Source organism: Monodelphis domestica, chromosome 6 (genome assembly GCF_027887165.1).
Source record: "Monodelphis domestica isolate mMonDom1 chromosome 6, mMonDom1.pri, whole genome shotgun sequence".
NCBI lineage: Eukaryota > Metazoa > Chordata > Mammalia > Didelphimorphia > Didelphidae > Monodelphis > Monodelphis domestica.
Window position 1 is genome coordinate 68,062,221 of NC_077232.1, and position 18,411 is coordinate 68,080,631.

The 18,411-nt window shown below is 42.8% G+C and overlaps 1 protein-coding gene and 1 long non-coding RNA gene across 2 annotated transcripts in view; one reads left to right on the forward strand and one right to left on the reverse strand.

Moving 5' to 3' along the window:
- Positions 1 to 18,411, reverse strand: part of ABCC8 (ATP binding cassette subfamily C member 8) — a 133,916-nt gene that overhangs the window by 50,278 nt on the left and 65,227 nt on the right. The window contains exons 10-17 of the mRNA XM_056802201.1: positions 17,635 to 17,797; positions 9,188 to 9,228; positions 6,293 to 6,438; positions 4,711 to 4,718; positions 2,974 to 3,071; positions 2,231 to 2,341; positions 1,692 to 1,767; positions 1,071 to 1,176 (exon numbers count right to left, since the gene is read on the reverse strand). Of these exons, the coding sequence (XP_056658179.1) occupies positions 1,071 to 1,176; positions 1,692 to 1,767; positions 2,231 to 2,341; positions 2,974 to 3,071; positions 4,711 to 4,718; positions 6,293 to 6,438; positions 9,188 to 9,228; positions 17,635 to 17,797 (749 nt within the window). The remainder of the gene's footprint in view (positions 1 to 1,070; positions 1,177 to 1,691; positions 1,768 to 2,230; positions 2,342 to 2,973; positions 3,072 to 4,710; positions 4,719 to 6,292; positions 6,439 to 9,187; positions 9,229 to 17,634; positions 17,798 to 18,411) is intronic.
- The window catches only part of LOC103102099 (uncharacterized), a 77,295-nt gene continuing 62,886 nt past the window's right edge, over positions 4,003 to 18,411 (forward strand). Inside the window, exon 1 of the long non-coding RNA XR_469331.3 lies at positions 4,003 to 4,079. This is a non-coding gene — a long non-coding RNA (uncharacterized LOC103102099). The remainder of the gene's footprint in view (positions 4,080 to 18,411) is intronic.

Genomic DNA, 18,411 nt, shown 5'->3' on the forward strand with positions numbered 1-18,411 from the left:
TATTTCTCAATTACATTTTAATCTAGATTTGGCCAGAACTTGTCTGCATGTTTGTCACCTCTGGGGTAGAGGATATACTGAATCAAGAAGAATTTGGTTCCACTCAGAAACTTATTAGCTGCATGACCTTGGGTAAATCACTTAATTTCTCTGAGCCTCAGTTTTCTCATCTGTAAAATGGTAATTATATCCCCAGAAGTATCTATCTCACATAGTTGTCATGAGGAAACCTTAAAGCATTCAAATGTGACATTTGTTATCCTTTTCCTTAGTTGAGGAGTGTGGCAAAATGGATGGAGAAATGATTTAAGAATCAGGAAGATGCAGTGGTTCAGTGGATTGAGAGTCAGGCCCAGAGTCAGGAGGTCCTGGGTTCAAATCTAACCTTAGATACTTTCTAGCTGTGTGACCCTTAACTTAACCCCCATTGCTTAGCCCTTACAGATCTTCTGCCTTAGAACCAATATACAGTATTGATTCTAAGATGGAAGGTAGGGGTTTAAAAAAAAAAGAATCAGAAAGATCTGAGTCCAGGTCTTGGCTCAGACACATAAAACTGTTGGTTCTTTAATCTTGGGCAAGTCATTTAACTTTTCATTGCTCCCAGGCAACTCTCACAGACCTTTAGTTAGTTATAGAGTAGGTTTTACTCCCTTACTGGGAGCTCCCTATACTAATGAAATCCCAGGACTGTTTAAAAAAAAGCTACCCAACCATGACCTACTTCACCATGATTATCAGTATGTAAAGTGCTTTGTAACTGCCAAGTGCTATGTAAATGTCAGCTATAGTCATTATGATGATGATAACACAAGAGGAACCCATGACTGCCAGGCTAAACACATTATATAACCTTCCTGGCTTTTGCCTGTTTCAGGAAAACACTCAAAGAGGAAGCATCTTTGCTTCTCAGGTACACCATCATCCCTGGCAGGGAAGAATACATTTCTGAACCCAGAACCTCTAATCCATTGAGCTCTCTAGCTGCCCTCTACAAATTGTTTTTTTAAAGAAAAATAATTCCAGGTGATTGAGAGAGATCTGCCCCACCCATCTCACTACTGTCTTACCTGCTCCAGGAGATGTCCCCTGAAATCTTCTGCATCTCCCCTAGGGTAGCGAGCAGCAGTGAGGACTTCCCACAACCCACCTGGCCCACGATCATGGTCAGCTGCCCTGCACAGAGGAGGAACTAGTTGACAGAGATGGCAGCAGGGTGGGGCCCAGAAAGTGTCCCATACATGCATGTCTCTGGGGCCACAAATTTCTTCCATTTCCCCAAAGGAACCCTTTGGATCACTTCCCCACTGAACTTGGTCTTTACTTAAACCTAAACTCTTCCTAATGGCTTTTAGGATTTTCCACAAAATCTGATGTCACCTGACCATGCAATCCATCTCCTTTGCTATTATCCTCCCCTCAGTCCCCACCATCATCACAGATACTTCGATTATTCCTACTTGCATACCTTTGAACACTCTGCCTGCCTCAGTCTGCATTCTAGGGCAAAGCTGACTGCCTGTGAGACACTAACTCTAGGGTAATTGAATGACACAAGAAAGATGAGAAAAGGACTCTTTTCACAGGGATGTGAAAGTTGCTCAGAAGTGTCAGCATGAAAGTTTATTGGATTTCTCTGGCTCTTTCAGAGGGAGGGAGATTGACCCATGGGGCTCTGGGTGAATTGGTACCTTGTGGGATGCGGATGGCAATATTGGAGAGTGTGGGGACTCCATCAGATGTCCAGGTGAAGAATCCCCCTGTGATCTTCATGACCAGTGACCCCCATCCCAGAAAAAGAAGAGAACAAAGAGTTATAGATAGGACTTGAAATGTCTAATCTTTTTTTTCTTCATCTTCCTTTGCTCTTTCCTATACTCCAATTCAGATGAATTATTTCCAGGGAAGGGAAGAAGGGCAAGAGTTCATCATTCTCATATTCATCTTCCTAAAAAAGTGAGTTCCCTCCTAGAGCCTGAGTCGGGAGGAAGGCTAAATATGCCCCCAGTAAGGCTTTCCCAACATCACCTCCAGAGCCTCTATTGGCTGTAAAAAAACCTCAAGATATACTTGTACTGACATCTGAATAAATTGGAGACCCAAGAGGTGGAAGGGCTGTTATTTGGTTCTGTGTCCTCAGGGTTCCTGATGTTTGTTCCTAGAGCCACCAGTGAGGACCAGATTTCTCATGGTGCCCAGGTGTAGGGACAAGGAAAGGGTATAGACTCACCCGGACACAACTGTTGTCTGGTTCCATATTGGGTCCCAGTTTCTGCAGATGCCCCAGGAAGTTCCTACAGTCATCCCTGGCAGGTCGCTTACGGTTCACAACCTTGAGTGGCTTGGCAGGAAGGGAGAATGTGGAGAGAGTTGGGGCTGGGGGTCAGTGGGTACTGTGTATGGATAAACTCATTCCTCATTCCAGGAATAGGAGAGGGAGAGAAACCTCTGAGTGGCCATGGGGGGGAATGGCCTGAGCATCTCTTCTCCAGTATGATCACCCTTAAGATATTCCCTATAGGGGGCAGCTGGGTGGCTCAGTGGATTGAGAGTTAGGCCTAGAGATGGGAGGTCCTAGGTTCAAATCTGGCTTCAGATACTTCCCAGCTATGTGACCCTGGGCAAGTCACTTAACCCCCATTGCCTAACCCTTACCACTCTTCTGTCTTGGAGTCAAGCCAATACACAGTAATGACTCCAAGATGGAAGGTAAAGGTTTTTAAAAAAAAGATACTCCCTATGGAGTAGAGGAGTATAGCACTTCTCTCTCTCTCTCTCTCTCCTCTCTCTCTCTCTCTCTCTCTCTCTCTCTCTCTCTCTCTCTCTCTCTCTCTCTCTCTCTGTCCCTCCCTCCCTCCCTCCCTCCCCCAACTCTCTTTCTTTCATGGCACAGGTTGGGGAGAGAGAAGGAGAGATATCTTGACATGAGATCCAAAGGTCATCCATCTAAAGGACAGGGGTAGAGGGACTCACCATGCCCTGAGTTTTGCTGCTCTGGCCCCTATAAGGGGGATCAGGCTGGGAGTACTGATCCTTCCCAATCTCCTCACTGGACAAGAACTCACTCAATTCTGGACACTGTTGAGAGAGCAGAGATGGCTAATGTCTGAACATGGATAGCACGGATATAGATTGCTGCCAACAGAAGGGAGGACAGCTCCTCTCATTCTGAGGGTAGGGGAGGTATCTTTTTGCAGTGCTTCCTGTTCCTTAGAGTTCTCAGTACACAGAGATGAAAGACAGGGATGGGCAGCTTCATAAACATAAGCAAATGGATTTGACTTTTCTTCCCTGAAGTCTGTGGGTGTGTGTCATGGTTGGAGGAGGAAACAGAGTAGCCAGTGATTTTATGATTAAAATAATTAGTTTTCTTTGGGATTAATGCCTAGGACTCAAGTAGTACATTTTCTGCCTACCTACACACCCTACTCACCTTTTCCCAATGGAATTCTTTCCATTAGTGTGTGTATGTGAAATGATCTCTGTGATACTTGGGCATGGAGAAAGCCATTCAGCCCTTTCTCCCAAGAAGTCATATAGCTCCTCTTTTCTCTCCTCTTTCCCCCTTCCCTCCCCTCTTTTCTTATTCCTCTTTGCACCTCCTTTCCCCCATCACTGGACTTAAGCTCATATTCCAGGTCTACCTGTGTGACTCTGAACAAGTCACTTAACCTCTTGGAACTTCCATCCTCTCATCCATAAAATGAAGAAGATGGACCAGATGAGTGCTAAGGTCCCTTCTAGCTTCTACACTATAATCCTATGATCTGCTCCTAGAAGGGGATCAGAAGGTAACTCGGGCCCCAGGTGTTCTCTTTATCTTTACTTCAGAGTTATATCAGAGATGCATCAGCCCTTGGGTCCCTCTAACCCACAAAGAAAGAAGAGCTGTTGAGAGTTGAGACAGGAAAGAGGAGCCAATTGGCAGCTGTGCCTTGTGATTCTTGCCAGTTGTCTCTAATCCCCACTCAGCACTGCGTTTTTAAATCCCCAAGAAGGACAAGCTGATGAGTCTGAGTGAATTCCAGCCTAACTTACTCCAACTGCCTGTCCCTATGACCAAATGGAACTCATTAAAGGTACAGTGATTTCAGGAGGAGGTGGAGGGGCTCTGCTTCCCTAGGAGGAGGGGAGAGAAGTTCACTCTTCTTAATTTGTTTTCCCTCCAAATGAAAAGGTTTATGACCCAACTGCCAGGTTATATATTCTGACCTCCTGGAAACCAAATGCACCCATGAAGGTTTGTTTATAGAAACTCCTGATTTATAACCATCTAGCCAAAGCCTCCCTGGCAAGTTAGGAATCTTTGCATTTGTGGTTTTTCCTCCTTTGATATGAATTCAACTTGGTCATAGTTAATAATCTTTTAAATAGATTGCTGCAGGTGATTTCCTAACATTTTATTCATCAATACTCATTAGATAGTCTTCAATTTTTTTCTCTAAAAACAAAATTGGTTGAGCCCTAATTGAATTCCCAAAGAAAAAATCCCAGGCTTGAATGGATTTGTATGTGAATCCTATCAAATATTGAAAGGACACTGATCTGCACTTGTCATTTTCACTTGGAAACCCTTAAATATTTGATGGGAATTTCCATACACCATTTCCTTATTTCTGTTACCACACATTGGGAGGCCAAGCAGAGTTGCCTCATCAGCATGGGGTGTCTCATTCTGCTTGATCCATTCCTGGTTGCCAACTGCTCTGCTCTGACAGCTATACCCCCTATCAGCCTACCACTGGGCAAGGAGCCATCTTCCCTCAAGTTGGAAGGATCTGAATTCATATGGGATTGCTCACTGGGCCAATCTCACAGGGCAGGGTTGGACAGACTTCCTTCCCTGTGGGATAAGAGTTTGAAAGTGGAATGGGCTGGCCTAAAGACTACAACCCCCAACCCTTGAGTGCAGTTAGATCTACATAGCATTGGCTTGTACTGAAGTACAAATGGCTCTGGGAGGGTTAAGAGTTTAACTTGCTATCAGGACTTCATATTTTGGTATGAATGACAACCAGATCTATTCTTGGGAGATTCCTCCCTCCCTCCCTCCCTCCCTCCATTCCTCCCTCCTTCACTCCCTTCCTCCCTCTCTCCTGCCCTCCCTTCCTTCCAATCTTTTCAGCAGCAAGAATCATGGATCTAGAGTCAAAGGGTCTAGGTTCATATTCTGTCTGATCTTAATTAATGACCCAAGTGTCCTTGAGTTGTTCACTTAAAATTTCTGTCTTAAGTTTCCTCCTCTGCAAAATGAGCAGATTGTACCATATGCCCTTTGAAGTCCTTTCATGTTCTAGATCTATGAGCCTATGATTTTATTGGTGAGGAAACAGTCCCTACCAATATCAACTAGCAATTTCCCCTTAACTTAAAGTCTTAAAGAGTTGCCTGAGGATTATGAGAGATTGTGTGATATGTTTGGGTCAGTGTCAGGAGTAGGACCTAAAGCTGGTCTTCCTGACTTCCAGGCTGGCTCTCTAGTCCCTGAGCCTCCCTTTGAACTTGGTAGGTGCTTAATGCCTCTCTGGACAAAGTAGATACTTAATAAATGCTTGTAGGTTGATTGATAAAAGAAAGTAGAGGGAAAGAACCCTAAACTCTTAGATAGAGAGGGATCCCTATGAAGAACAGTATAAAGGGGGAAGTGAGGTGGCTCAGTGGAGAGAGAGTCAACCTTGGAGAAGGAAAATTCTGGGTTCAAATTTGGCCTCAGATACCTCCTAGCTGTGGGACCCTGGGCAAGTCAATTAATCCTCATTGTCTACCTCTTACTGCTCTTCTGTTTTGGAATCAATACTTGGTATCAATTCTAAAACCGAAGATAAGGGTTTAAGAAAAAAAGAAAAGATTCCTCTCTCCACTCCCCAGCAAATTTTATTATTTTATTTGCTTCATGAAGAGGGTGAGGTTAAGAAACATTCCTTTATCTAAGAAAGAACTGCCCCTGCCTCCTTTCTTTCCCTTGTTCCTCATGCCTTATCCAAAACTTTTGGCAGGGATTAGTCAATCATGTCTTCACTCCTGGGCTCCAGGAGGTCAGGTTGGTTGCTAGAGTGCTGATGTTAGGGATATAGCTGCTGTAGACCTGAAGAAGTGTCTTTATTGGCTTAGAGAGGCTGGTTGCTCTGTTTTATAGTCAGTGAAGCTGCTGCATCCTTCTCATCATACAGGTGAGCTGAGGTGTATCAGCCAGACCCTCTGGGCAGGCTGCTGGCCAGAAAGGGGACAGTGCTTTCTCTCTCATTACATGACAGGACTGGGGAGGGATGGGGATCTGGATGGTACCTCTTACCTGACCAGAGCTTTGACTGTTGACCGGACCACACTGGACAGCAGGAACAGGGGTGTGACTAGGATGTGGAAGAGGGACAGAGATGCAAAAGCCACGGATGGGGAGAAGTTGGCCCCTTTGAAGAAGCTGACATGGCTCACGAATGTCTGGGGGATAGAGAAACAACACCTGGGAAGTAGAATCAGGTTATGGGCACTAGAAGTCAGGGATCTGGGCCCAAAGAGAAAGAGACTGGTGAGGAAGGGAGAGATCTGAGTTGGGGTAGAGCCTGAGGGCACTCTTCAGGTGGTGAAGAATGCATCATAGGATCACTTGACCATGAGTTTATAGCTGGAAGTGACCTCAAAGTTCATCTTATCCAATGGTGTCAAACTCAAATAGGAATGGGGATCACTAAGCTATATATGTCTCCCTGTAGGCAGCATATTAACTTAGAAAGCATATTAATATAACATCATTAGTGTTTTATATTTTACTTATTTTGTTTAATGTTTCCTAATTACATAAAAAAAACACCCAAACCCTTACCTTTAAACTTGGAATTGATATTAAGAATCAGTACCATGGTAGAAGAGAGGTCCAGGCTAGGCAACTGGGGTTAAGTTACTTGCCCAGGGTCACACAGCTAGGAAGTATCTGAGATCACATTTGAACCCAGGATCCCCTGTCTCCAGACTTGGTTCTCTATCTGTTGAGACACCTAATTGCCCCTCCTCCCTCCATTACATTTAAATCTGATTCTGGCTTCTCTTGGCAGTATTGCAGGATGCAGTGAGTCTCTAGGTCAGTGATGGTGAACCTTTTAGAGATGGAGTATTGGCGCCCCTCCAAGCACTGGGTGTACCTCCCCCCCCACACACATACAGGAGAGAGAAAGTGCTTCCACTGAGCTGCAGAGAAGTGTGGGTGAAGTGAAGAATGTACTTGGTGAGTGTAGATGGGGGGGGGAATGGCCCAAAAGTTCCACTCCCCTACAGCTCTGCTGCCTGTGAGCTTCCCATCTTACCCCCTGTGCGCTCCCATTGGGCTATTGGGCAGAGGGGCAGTGATGTGAAAAAAATGTCATCAGGCATGGTGGAGAAGGGGAGGAGGGAAGCTCTGCCCAAGTCCCTCTGCCTTTCTAGTAATGGACTCTGAGTGGGGTGGGGAGGGTTAGCCCCATGCTTACAGAGAGTGCTTTGATGACATCTTTGGCACCTGTGCCATAGGTTTGTGATCACTGCTCTAGGTCATCCTCTCATTTTACAGGTGAGGAAACTGAGTTGCAGGGAAATGAAGTGATTTGACCAAGATCACAGTTTTAACCATCAGTCTGGGATTTTATCCCAGGTTCTCTGACCCTACCAGTGCTCTTTTGACTCCTCATTAAGTTCTCTAGCCTGAGGGTTCCTAATTTGGGGTCAGTGAACCCTTAGGACAGATTTCAGAAAGGTCTGTGAAATTGAATAGGGAAAAACTACATCTTTATTTTTAGTAGAATTGATTTTCTTTGTAATCCTATGGCTTTTATTTTATGCATTTAAAAACACTATTTGGAGAAGGAGTCTATCAATTTCACCAGACTGGTTGAGGGATCTATGATGCCCCAAAAGGTTAAGAATACCTGGTCTAGACTATGGATGTGGGATCCTTGGGTGTTTTGTTGATTAGTTCTGCTCCTTCCCCATCTTTTTTGTTCTTTGTTATAAGAGATCTTAGGTAGAGGAGAGTGGAGAATTTAGACATTTTTAGAAGTATTTAGAAATGAAGATGATTTAAGAACAAAATATTTCAATAAAAAGGTCTGCCTACTGAGTAAACGAATTGATGATCTGTATTTCTTTCCTTCCCTCCCTCCTTCTCTCCTTCCTTCCTTCTCTTTCATTCAGGAGAATAATATCAGGAGAAAACCAGCAAATTAGATAACCACAGCTCTGTTCCTTTAGGCAGTAACTTAAGTGCTCTGTGTGGTCAGATGGAAAATGGGAACCTGGAGATTATGAAACAACTGCCTTTCCCCTCTAGGCCTTGGCTGCCTTGCTGGGTCTAAAGGCATCTATTATATAGACAAATTGCATTCAGCCTGTGCAGGGCTCCTGGAAAGTGAATTCCCAAGCACAATTAACAGTGAGTGAGTGACCTTTGTCTCTTTACAGACCACAGCTGTGGTCTGGGGCTCAAATTTGGGGCAGACAAAGGTGAGGAATCCTTCAGGGGGTAGTTCTGGGTATTCTTTAAATGTCTGACTCTCCTCTTTTGCCTTAAATTTCCTCCATATACTCAGCAACCCCATGATACTATGTTGCTGATCCTTGCTGTTCTTTGAACTAGATGCTCCATCTATCACCTCTGGGCATTTTTACTAGCTGTCCCTGATGCCTGAAATTCTCTCCTTCCTCATCTCCATCTTCTGGCTTCCTTTGAGTCTCACCTCAAGCCCCACTTTTTACCAGAATTCTTTCCTGATTCCCATCCTCCTAATCTGTCTTCCCTCTGAGATTCTCTCCATTTCTTGTTTGTCCCTAGCTTTTCCTGTTGTCTCCTCCATTTCACTGTGAGATCTTTGAGGGCAAGGACATTTTTGCTTCTTTTGGCATTCCTACTGCTTAGCACACATAGCCTTGGCACATACTTAATGTATCCTGTTTGATTTGTCCTGGATTTTCTCCCCACCCCAATTCTTACAGCAGCCGGTGGGCGGCCAATCTCTTGGGATGAGAGTACAAGAGATGCTTTCATTTCTATCCCTGTTTGGGTCAAGGGTGCCTTTAGAAAACCTCCCAAACCAGGTAAGGTGACCACAGGAAAATGCCAAAGTATGGATTTCCTTTCAACTCCTTTCCCCGGCCCCTTCTCTTTTCCCCTTCCCCCAAGTCCTAGAACTTGTTCTCTAATAAGAAAGAAACACATACTTACAATCAGGACAGCCGCGATAGGGATTGCTGTGTTCATAAAAACTGTGGACAAAGCACACACGATTATTTAGAAGAGTTGACTGTATCTATTAAAGTTGTCATCATGGTAACTCTTGTTTTTAAGGTTTCATAAATTGTTTTCTTTACAATAACCCTGTGAATTGTAAGGATAATTATCGCCATTTTACAGATGGCAAAACTGAAGCTGAAAAGTGACTCAACTATAATTACACACCCAGTGACTGATATAGGATTTGAACTCAGCCCTTCCTGATTTTAAGTTTCATACTCTCCTATAAGAATTCTTGGAGAACACAGAATGAAAAAGACCTTCCATTTCTCTGTAAAGAAGGATAGGACTAAGGAGACAGAATGTTGCCTATTTGGTCAGACAGTTACTATATTAATTGTTTTGGCATAACCTTGTTTTATTGTTACCAGGAAGGGTTCAATTCTTAGCAGTGGGAGATCTACCCAGAAATGACTGTGATGAAAAAGCACAAAACATCAATAAGACATTAAATAAAAATAAAAACAAAACATATTATTGCAACAATAATTACTAATGGTCATATATTATTTTTTAAGTTTGCAAAGCACCTTAAATATATTATCTCATTTTATCCTCACAATAAGCCCCTGGGGTAGGAGCCATTACTTTTTACATTTTATAGATGGAGAAACTGAGTCTGAGAGAAGGTAAATGACTTGTCCAGGATCACATAGCTTATCTGAGCCAGAATATGAACTTCTACTTCCTGAATCCATGTCTAATGCTCTCTATCCATAATGCTATTTATATTGTAATTTCATCTCTGACAGAGGTTAAGAACCTCTGATCCATGAACTTGCTTAAAAAAATATTTTGATATCTCTCTACTTGTCCCCTAACACCTAACATCTCAAACTCAACACACCCCAAACTGAGCTTGTTATCTTTCCCCATAAACATGCTCTTCCTTGGATATTATTTTTTATTAGTTTTGGGAAACATCCAATTTTGTTCCTTCCTTTGTTCCTTCTTTCCTTCCTTCGTTCTTTCCTTCCTCCCCCCTCCTTCTGTCTCTCTTTCCTTCTTTCTTTCATAGGGTGGAGTGGCAGAAGGGAAAATGCTTTATAATGTTAATTAAAATGTATCCTATTAAAATGAATAGTCTTTAAAGGAAGAAAGGTTCAGAGATTTACTGATTGGGTATGGGAAGCAAAGGAGAAATATAAACAAAATATTTAGGAGGGGAAGAATACTCCCAAGTTGAGGGTGTATGGAGTGAGTGATGCTGCCTGTGCAGACCTTCCCCAAATCCCTTCAGTCTGGTCCTTGATGCTAGGATGTGGCAGAGAAGTCGAACCTGATTTCCCTGGTGATCATTTCCAGAGACAGCTGCCTCAGCAAGCTGGCCAACATTATCAGTGATGATATCCAGAGGCTCTTCTCTCCACCTCTCCTCCTTCCTGGCCTGCTTGGCTCCCCTAATTCAGTATCCAGCATCCTCTTTAGAGTTGCTGAATGCCAAACTTTGTAATAAGCCCAGATACAGAAACTAAATCATTTGCTTTCAAATAGCCACTTCCTTCTCCAATTAGGAAAGATGCCCAAGACTGGGGACAGGCATGTACATTTGGACACCCTCCAACAAACTTTTTTTTAGCTTGATCTTTTGTCTTAGAATCAATACTAAGTATCACTTCCAAGGCAGAAGAGCCATAAGGGTTAGGCAATAAGTGACTTGCCTAGGATCATATAGCTAGGAAATATTTCAGGCTAGATTTGATCTCAAGACCTCCTGTCCTCAGGCCTGGCTCTCTATCCACTAAATGAACTAGCTGCTCTTCTCCAGCAAACTTTTTTTTATGTTTTCTTTTTTTTTTAAATTTTAAATTTTTTATATTTTATTTGATCATTTCCAAGCATTATTCATTAAAGACATAGATCATTTTCTTTTCCTCCCCCCCACCCCCCATAGCTGATGCGTAAATCCACTGGGCATTACATGTTTTCTTGATTTGAACCCATTGCTATGTTGATAATATTTGCATTAGAGTGTTCATTTAGAGTCTATCCTCTGTCATGTCCCCTCAACCTCTGTATTCAGGCAGTTGCTTTTCCTCGGTGTTTCCACTCCCATAGTTTATCCTTTGCTTATGAATAGTGTTTTTTTCTCCTGGATCCCTGCAAATTGTTCAGGGACATTACACTGCCACTAATGGAGAAGTCCATTACGTTCGATTATACCACAGTGTATTAGTCTCTGTGTACAATGTTCTCCTGGTTCTGCTCCTCTCACTCTGCATCACTTCCTGGAGGTTGTTTCAGTCTCCATGGAACTTCTCCACTTTATTATTCCTTTTAGCACAATAGTACTCCATCACCAACATATACCACAATTTGCTCAGCCATTCCCCAATTGATGGGCATCCCCTCGTTTTCCAGTTTTGGGCCACCACAAAGAGCGCAGCTATGAATATTTTTGTACAAGTCTTTTTATCCATTATCTCTTTGGGGTACAGACCCAGCAGTGTTATGGTCCAGCAAACTTTTAAGTCTGATATAATGATATAAGTCTGATATAAAAATAATTTTTTGATATAAAATATTTATTTAAAAAGAATAAACCAATCATAGCATGCCATAGGGTCACAACTAAAGTACCATAAGATAATTAGTGATGTACAAAATGTTGGCCCTGAGGCTTTGCAAGATCATGCAGTGTGTTCCTAAGTAGCAAAGAAAGATGAAATTGTGTTCAACAGTTTCCAAGATGTAGTACTTGTAGGTGTAATTACAAGTAATTTTATTTTAATCCTTTGAAAATGAACAGTATAGGTATAGGTATGTAAAGCAAGTCACATGTAATTAGAACATCCTATTTTCCAACCATTCTGGAGAAGCAAAAGTTTCTCAAGTTTCATATCCCACCACATTATGGTTTATTGAGAGTTTCCAGCCAACATTATATCACTTGGTGTTATTAGAAAAGGAGAGCTAAGTATATACCTGAATTTAATATGAATATTGAAACACAAATGCCAAAAATGTATTTGCTTCTCTGCAGCATATCCATTAAATTTTCAGTTAACACCATAAAATTAACTTTCTTTTCTTTCTTTGCTAGTTAAACAGTCAAAGACTTCTCCATTAATTTTAACAGATCTATTAGACAACCACTCTTGCTTTATGGGTTATCTTGTCTCCAGCATTCTAGAAGAAAAGGATTGTCAAGCAGTTGCCCAAAGATTCCTTCCTAAAAAGTTTGGAGGAGGCTGCCTGACCATTTTTAGCCTAAGAGGGAAGATATGGTAAGATGGAAAAATCATTGCTGTGAGAGAGAACTTGGGTTCGAATCCTAATTCTGATTCTCAGTTTCCTTGGGCAAAGTGTTTAGCCATACTGAAAGTCAGTTTTCTCGTCTGGAAAATGAGGTTGGAGTAGATAGCTTCTCAGGTTCTTTCTAGTTCTAGATCTATGATCCCATGACATAGTGCCTACCCTTAAGAATCTCCAATCTTCTATAGCCACTAGCCACACTGCTGCAGTGGGGGTGCCACTAGTGACAGGGCACAGTGGCCCTTATCCTTGGGAAGCTCCCAATCTGAGTATAGAGAGGACCTTAAGACTTTTCAAGATATTTCTCATTGTGCTTGCCATAGGAACTTGCACATAGTAGGTGCTTAATATATCTTGAAAGTATAAGGGGTCTTGAAACTATGTCAGTCAAAGATCAATTGAAGGAAGTAGAGATGTTTAACTTGTAGGGAAGACTTGTGGGGGAACTTGTGGACTCACCTCAGTCATCTGAAGAGCTATCATTGAGAGGAGAGATTAGATTTTTTTTAATCCTTACCTTCTGTCTTAGAATCAATACTCTGTGTTGGTTTTAAGGTGGAAGAATGGTAAAGGTTAGGCAATGGGGGTTAAATGACTTGCCAGGTCTCACAGCTGGGAAGTGTCTGAGGCCAGATTTGAACCTAGGACCTCCCATCTCTAGGCCTGGTTCTCATGCTACTGTCACCCAGCTTCCCTCTAGACTTATTCTTTACAGCTGCCTTAAGGCATAGCTAGGATTACAGTTATCAGCCAGGAAGACACATAAGCTAAGTCCAATCTTATCATTTTATAGAAGAGAAAACTGAGGCCAAGGAGGTTAAATGACTTGCCCACAGTCAGATAGGTGGAAAACATTAAAGCTGGGAATTGTGATCCTCTGAAACAGAGCCAGAACTCTTGGGAGCAGAAGTTATAGACAGAAAGTTCTCCCTTTGCATCTTTTGACCAATTTTTACTCTCTTTGTCTTTCATTCATTTAAAGAAACACACACATTAAAACAGGTCTGTGATATAAAAATAGTTAAGAGCCCCTGTTCTAACCCAGCACCTTCATTTTATAAAAGAGGAAACTGAGTTTCAGAGACAGGAAAATGCATGGTCCAATATCATAGCACTAGCAGAGTTGAGACAAAGTCAAATGCCCCAACTCCAAGCTCAATGTTTTTGTTAGCACCCCAAGTCATTAACACTGGACTCTTTCCTTTTCTTCCTGTTAGACTGATGCTGCAAGGATTAGGTAATGCCTACCAGTCATCTTAAAGCTGTTGAATTAGTCTAGGCACGTATATAGTTCCAGATTTAATAAATATTTTATTTATGTGTCTTCTGCTTGTCTGGCTTCCCTCTAGAGGGAGGCAAGGACAGGATATTGGAGATGTACCAGTGTGGGTCCAATCGCAATTCACACCTGCCGAAGGAACACTGCATTTTACACTGGAGGCCCAGACCTAGGGCTGACAGACTGGTCTGATTTATTGTTCTAGGCTCCATTATTTATGAAAACCTACAAAGCATAATGGAACAGACATAGCCACTGTCTCTGTCACTGGCTCCAGGGGAGCTTTTGCAGACTTCTTGCATTACTTACTGACTCTATTCATGGTTCCACCAATGCCCCTCACCAGCTCATCTTCCTCCAGACCCACTCCTCTTTTCTCACTCTGGCCTGGGATAGGGAATCAGTTATATGACACCAAATCCACCCCCTGGTACCCTATAGCAGACTAGCAAAATGAAGGCTATCAAAGAATCAGAAACTGGAGCTGAGCAAGGGCACTGAAGTCACTTTGTCCTTCCTCCCCTGGGGCAGAAGTGCCAAGACACCAGCTGCCAGAGGCAGCTCTGAAGGACCTCAGGGATGATGTGTGGAAGAGGTTCAGTTTCAGTCATTAAGAAAAGAATACCTGAATCCTCTGGGCAGGGTCTGCTCTGATGAATGGAAGTCATCTTTCCCACGTTTCCTTATTTCACAGATTTGATCAGCCCCATTCCCCTGAGGCATAGTGAACTATATAATTTTGTGATGCTTTGACACTTATTCATTTTCATGTTGGGAACAAGGAAAGCCCCTCCTCTTGCATGTCTGGTCTTCTGGACTCTTAAATTAGATAGAGCACTGAATCTGGAGTCAGGAAAACCTGGGTTCAAAACCAGCCTTAGACACTTAACTATCTATGAAACCCAGGACAAATCACATAACCACTGCCTGCCTCAGTTTCCCTTATTTGTAAAATGAAAAGGTTGAACTCGGTGGCCTCTGAGGTCCCCTCTCTTTCTAGATGATGGTCTTTAATGCTCAGGAAGTCAGCTCCGCATAGAGGCTGAGGTCACACAAGAGAATAAATGATTTATACTGAAATATTGGAATATTTAGATGCTGAATCAGGAGGATATATCTTGTACTAGAGGTAGCCCTGTGCAGTATGATCATATCTTATTTACACCATAGCCTCAGAGATTAAGGCAGAGGTGTCCAGGGTGCTGAATAGAGAGATTTCAAGAGGAAACTGCGTACAAGCTGACTTCTAATGGTGGGGGAGGAGGGACTGGGAAAGGTGCAGCTACCACCTATTTAAGTCTTATTGATTCTTCAGAGCCCAACTAAGCTCTTACCTTCTCCAGGAAATGTTCCCAGGCTACCCTGGCCCACGGTTTCCTTTTTCCTAAGCTTCTAATGGTTTTTATAGTCTGGACCAAATAGTTTTCTAATTGATTCATATGTATTAATCTTGCCTCTCCAGGAAACTGTGGGGCCCTTAAAGGCAGGGGCCACATCTCATAGATCTATTTCCCTTTAGTTCTCTGTATGGGGATGGACACATTATGGCTCCCCAATGAAGTTGGTTCATTGATGGATTGAATGATGATTTCACTGTTACCACCTGGCATCACTTCCTCTGGGTATTCATGCCTAGTAAATCTGTCTCTAAGCCTACCCAGTTCCTTCCCTAGCATCCAAGACAAGGTTTGCACAAAGCAGCTTCCCCATACAGTCTGGGGTGCCTGCTGACTGCTAGCCAAGAAAGTGCCCAGATAAGTCCTATCAGAAAATAGTTCTCCATAGCTGCTGGTTGCAGGACCCTCTAGTTGATACAGGGGGGGAGGTGAAAGATGCCCCATTAAACTCAAGCCTAATGAACTGTGTCTGGACACCTGGCTCCATGAAGTGTGGGGGCACCAAAAGAGAGAGAAGCAGGCATTAGAGGCAGCCATCAGCAGCCAGGGTATCTTCCCCCCTCCCAGCCCCCTCCACTGGGTCAATGCAGTACAACAGAAGCACGTAGGCCAGAGCAAATAAGCTGAACAAATAACACTTTATTTTTAAAGCTCTCTTTCCTCCATATCCCACATCTCTAGATCAATCTGTTGGGCCTCATTACCTGCCTCAAAAGCCAAGGCAGGTCCCTCCCCAGGTGCTGAGAGAGCCAGGTGATGTCCCTCATTTCCCTCCTCCCTTCTGTACCTAAATCCTCCCCTGCCCCCTCTGAGTCCTGGTTATTCAACCTCACTGAATGAAAGACTCTATTCTCTAAGCTCCATTCCAAACCTGTTTGCCCACTCCCCTGAGGTCCTCTCAGAGCCCACCCCTGACAAGCACTAGCATCCAATCTGCTGACCCCCTACTCCTCACCATGCCTCTGTGGGGTCAAGTTAGATCAATGATCTCCCCTCCCAGAAGCAACCCAGTTGGTTTTTATAGGATTTTGAGTTGAAAGAGATAGAAATTTCAACTGGTTTAAGTTCCTCATTTTACATATGAGGAACTTGGTGTCCAAGAGGTTGTAAGTGATTTAGCCAAGGTCCCATAGGTCATCTGAACCCAAATCCATTGTTCTTCCTTCTGTGCTACTCTTTCCCATTCTAAACCATAGGCTTATAGATCTAGACATGGAATCTCATCAGGGGAGGTAGTTGCTTCAAAATAAACTCTCCTTAAAAATAAAGATCAGCCGCTATTCTATAACTTAGGTCTGTGATGGCAAACCTTTTGGAGACTGTGTCTAAACTGCAACTCTCATGCCTTACCCCAGATAGGGGAGGTGGGATGTGCTCCTATTGGGCTGGTGGGCTGAAGGGCAAGTGATGAGAGAAATGTCCTTAGGTGTGTATGGAGAGAGGGAGGGGAGTACCCCCTCTGGCATGTGTGCCATAGGTTCACCAACATGGGCTTAGATTCTTAGATCATAAATCTAGGGTTGGCAGAGACTTAGAATCTATTTGGTTCAACCACTTCATTTTATAGATGAGGATACTGGCCCAAGGTCCCATGGCCAGTAATTATCAAAGGCAGGATTTTAATCTAGGCCCTCTGACTCAATACCCTTTGCATTGTGCCATTAGACTTTCAGATCCTTGCTGGCAAGGGTTAGGGGGTTTTGTGCTTTTTTGCTTCTCTTGGTCTCCCCAGTACTGCCTGGAACATAGGAGGCACCAATAAATGTTAGTTGACTGAATGACTATGCTGCCTTCCTGAGGCATATCTTTATGTTTGTCCAGATCTTCATCTTACTCTCACTAGGAATCTACTTTTTATCCCTCCATTTGTTCATTCATTCATTCATTTATATATTCATCTATCCATTAATTTGTTTGTTTATTTATCTATTTATTTATTTAGCACTATCTGGTCTTTGCATTGATTCTTTTCTATTTTAGGGCTGTCCAGAAAGTAGTGTTATACAGGGTGACTCCTCTAGGGTTGGTTGGAATGATGGTGGTGGTGAGGAGGGATTGGATTTTTCTTCATTTCTTATGCTTTGTTCTCCCCACTGGAAGAAGTGGAGACAGTGACTAATATATAGAAATACATTTTGTCCCAGGAATGACAGGGAATAAGCTACACAATAGACAGAGTGCTGGACCTAGAGTCAAGAAGACTTGTATTCTGTCTCAGTCACTTATTAGCTGTGCAACCCTGGATAAACCATTTAGCCTCCACCTGCCTCAGCTTCCCCAACTATAAAATGGAATCAAAATAACACCTTCCTCCTTGGGTTGTTATAAGAATCCATTGAGATATCTGCTAAAGCACTCTATATGCTAGCTGCTATGCTTTAGAGGATGGATTGGACTACTTGGTTACTGAGCTCCCAGCTTGGAAATGCTGTAATTCTGTGACTTACTGGAGATAGAGGTGTAGATGGCGAAGGCCTTGAGGCTGGTCATCTCCTTCCTACGAGTCATCTCCACTTGAGCACGGAAGATGTTCTCCCAGGCGTAGAGTTTGAGAAGTTTGATTCCCCGGAGCATTTCATTTGTCTTTTTCAGCCTTTCATTGGAATATTCCTGTCAGATTCACATGGAGTTAGGTGGGAGCTAGTTTGACCATGCCATCTCTTCAACCTCCTGCCCTGCTGCCACTCAATAAACTTCAATGGTTCCCTATGACCTTTGGGATCAAATATAAACTTCTCTGCATTTGAAGCCCTTCCCATCTTTCTAGTCTCCTTTTACATAAAAACTCTTACCTTTCCTCTTAGTATCACTTCTAAGACAGAAGAACAGCAACAGCTAGGCAATCAGGGTTAACTGACATTAGGAAGTATCTGAGGTCAAATTTGAACCCAGGCCTGGTGCTATATCCACTGTACTACCTAGCTGCCTCATCTTTCTAATCTTCTTACAAATGACTCCTCTTTGAGAATTTCCATATTAAAGCTATACTAGCTTACTTGCCTCTCCTTGCTGCCTCCTTAGTGGAGTTTTCATATTTGTATCTAAACTGATTTTTCTAGTCTCATCCCTTTCATGTACTTCATGTTCCTCAAGACAGATCCTCAAGTATGTATTTTTACATAAACTATCCCTAAATCCCCCATTGCTAGTGCCTATTCTCCCAAATTATCTTGTACTTAAAGACTTGGTATTTAATTTTTTGTGTTTTTTTCTTTTTATTTCTT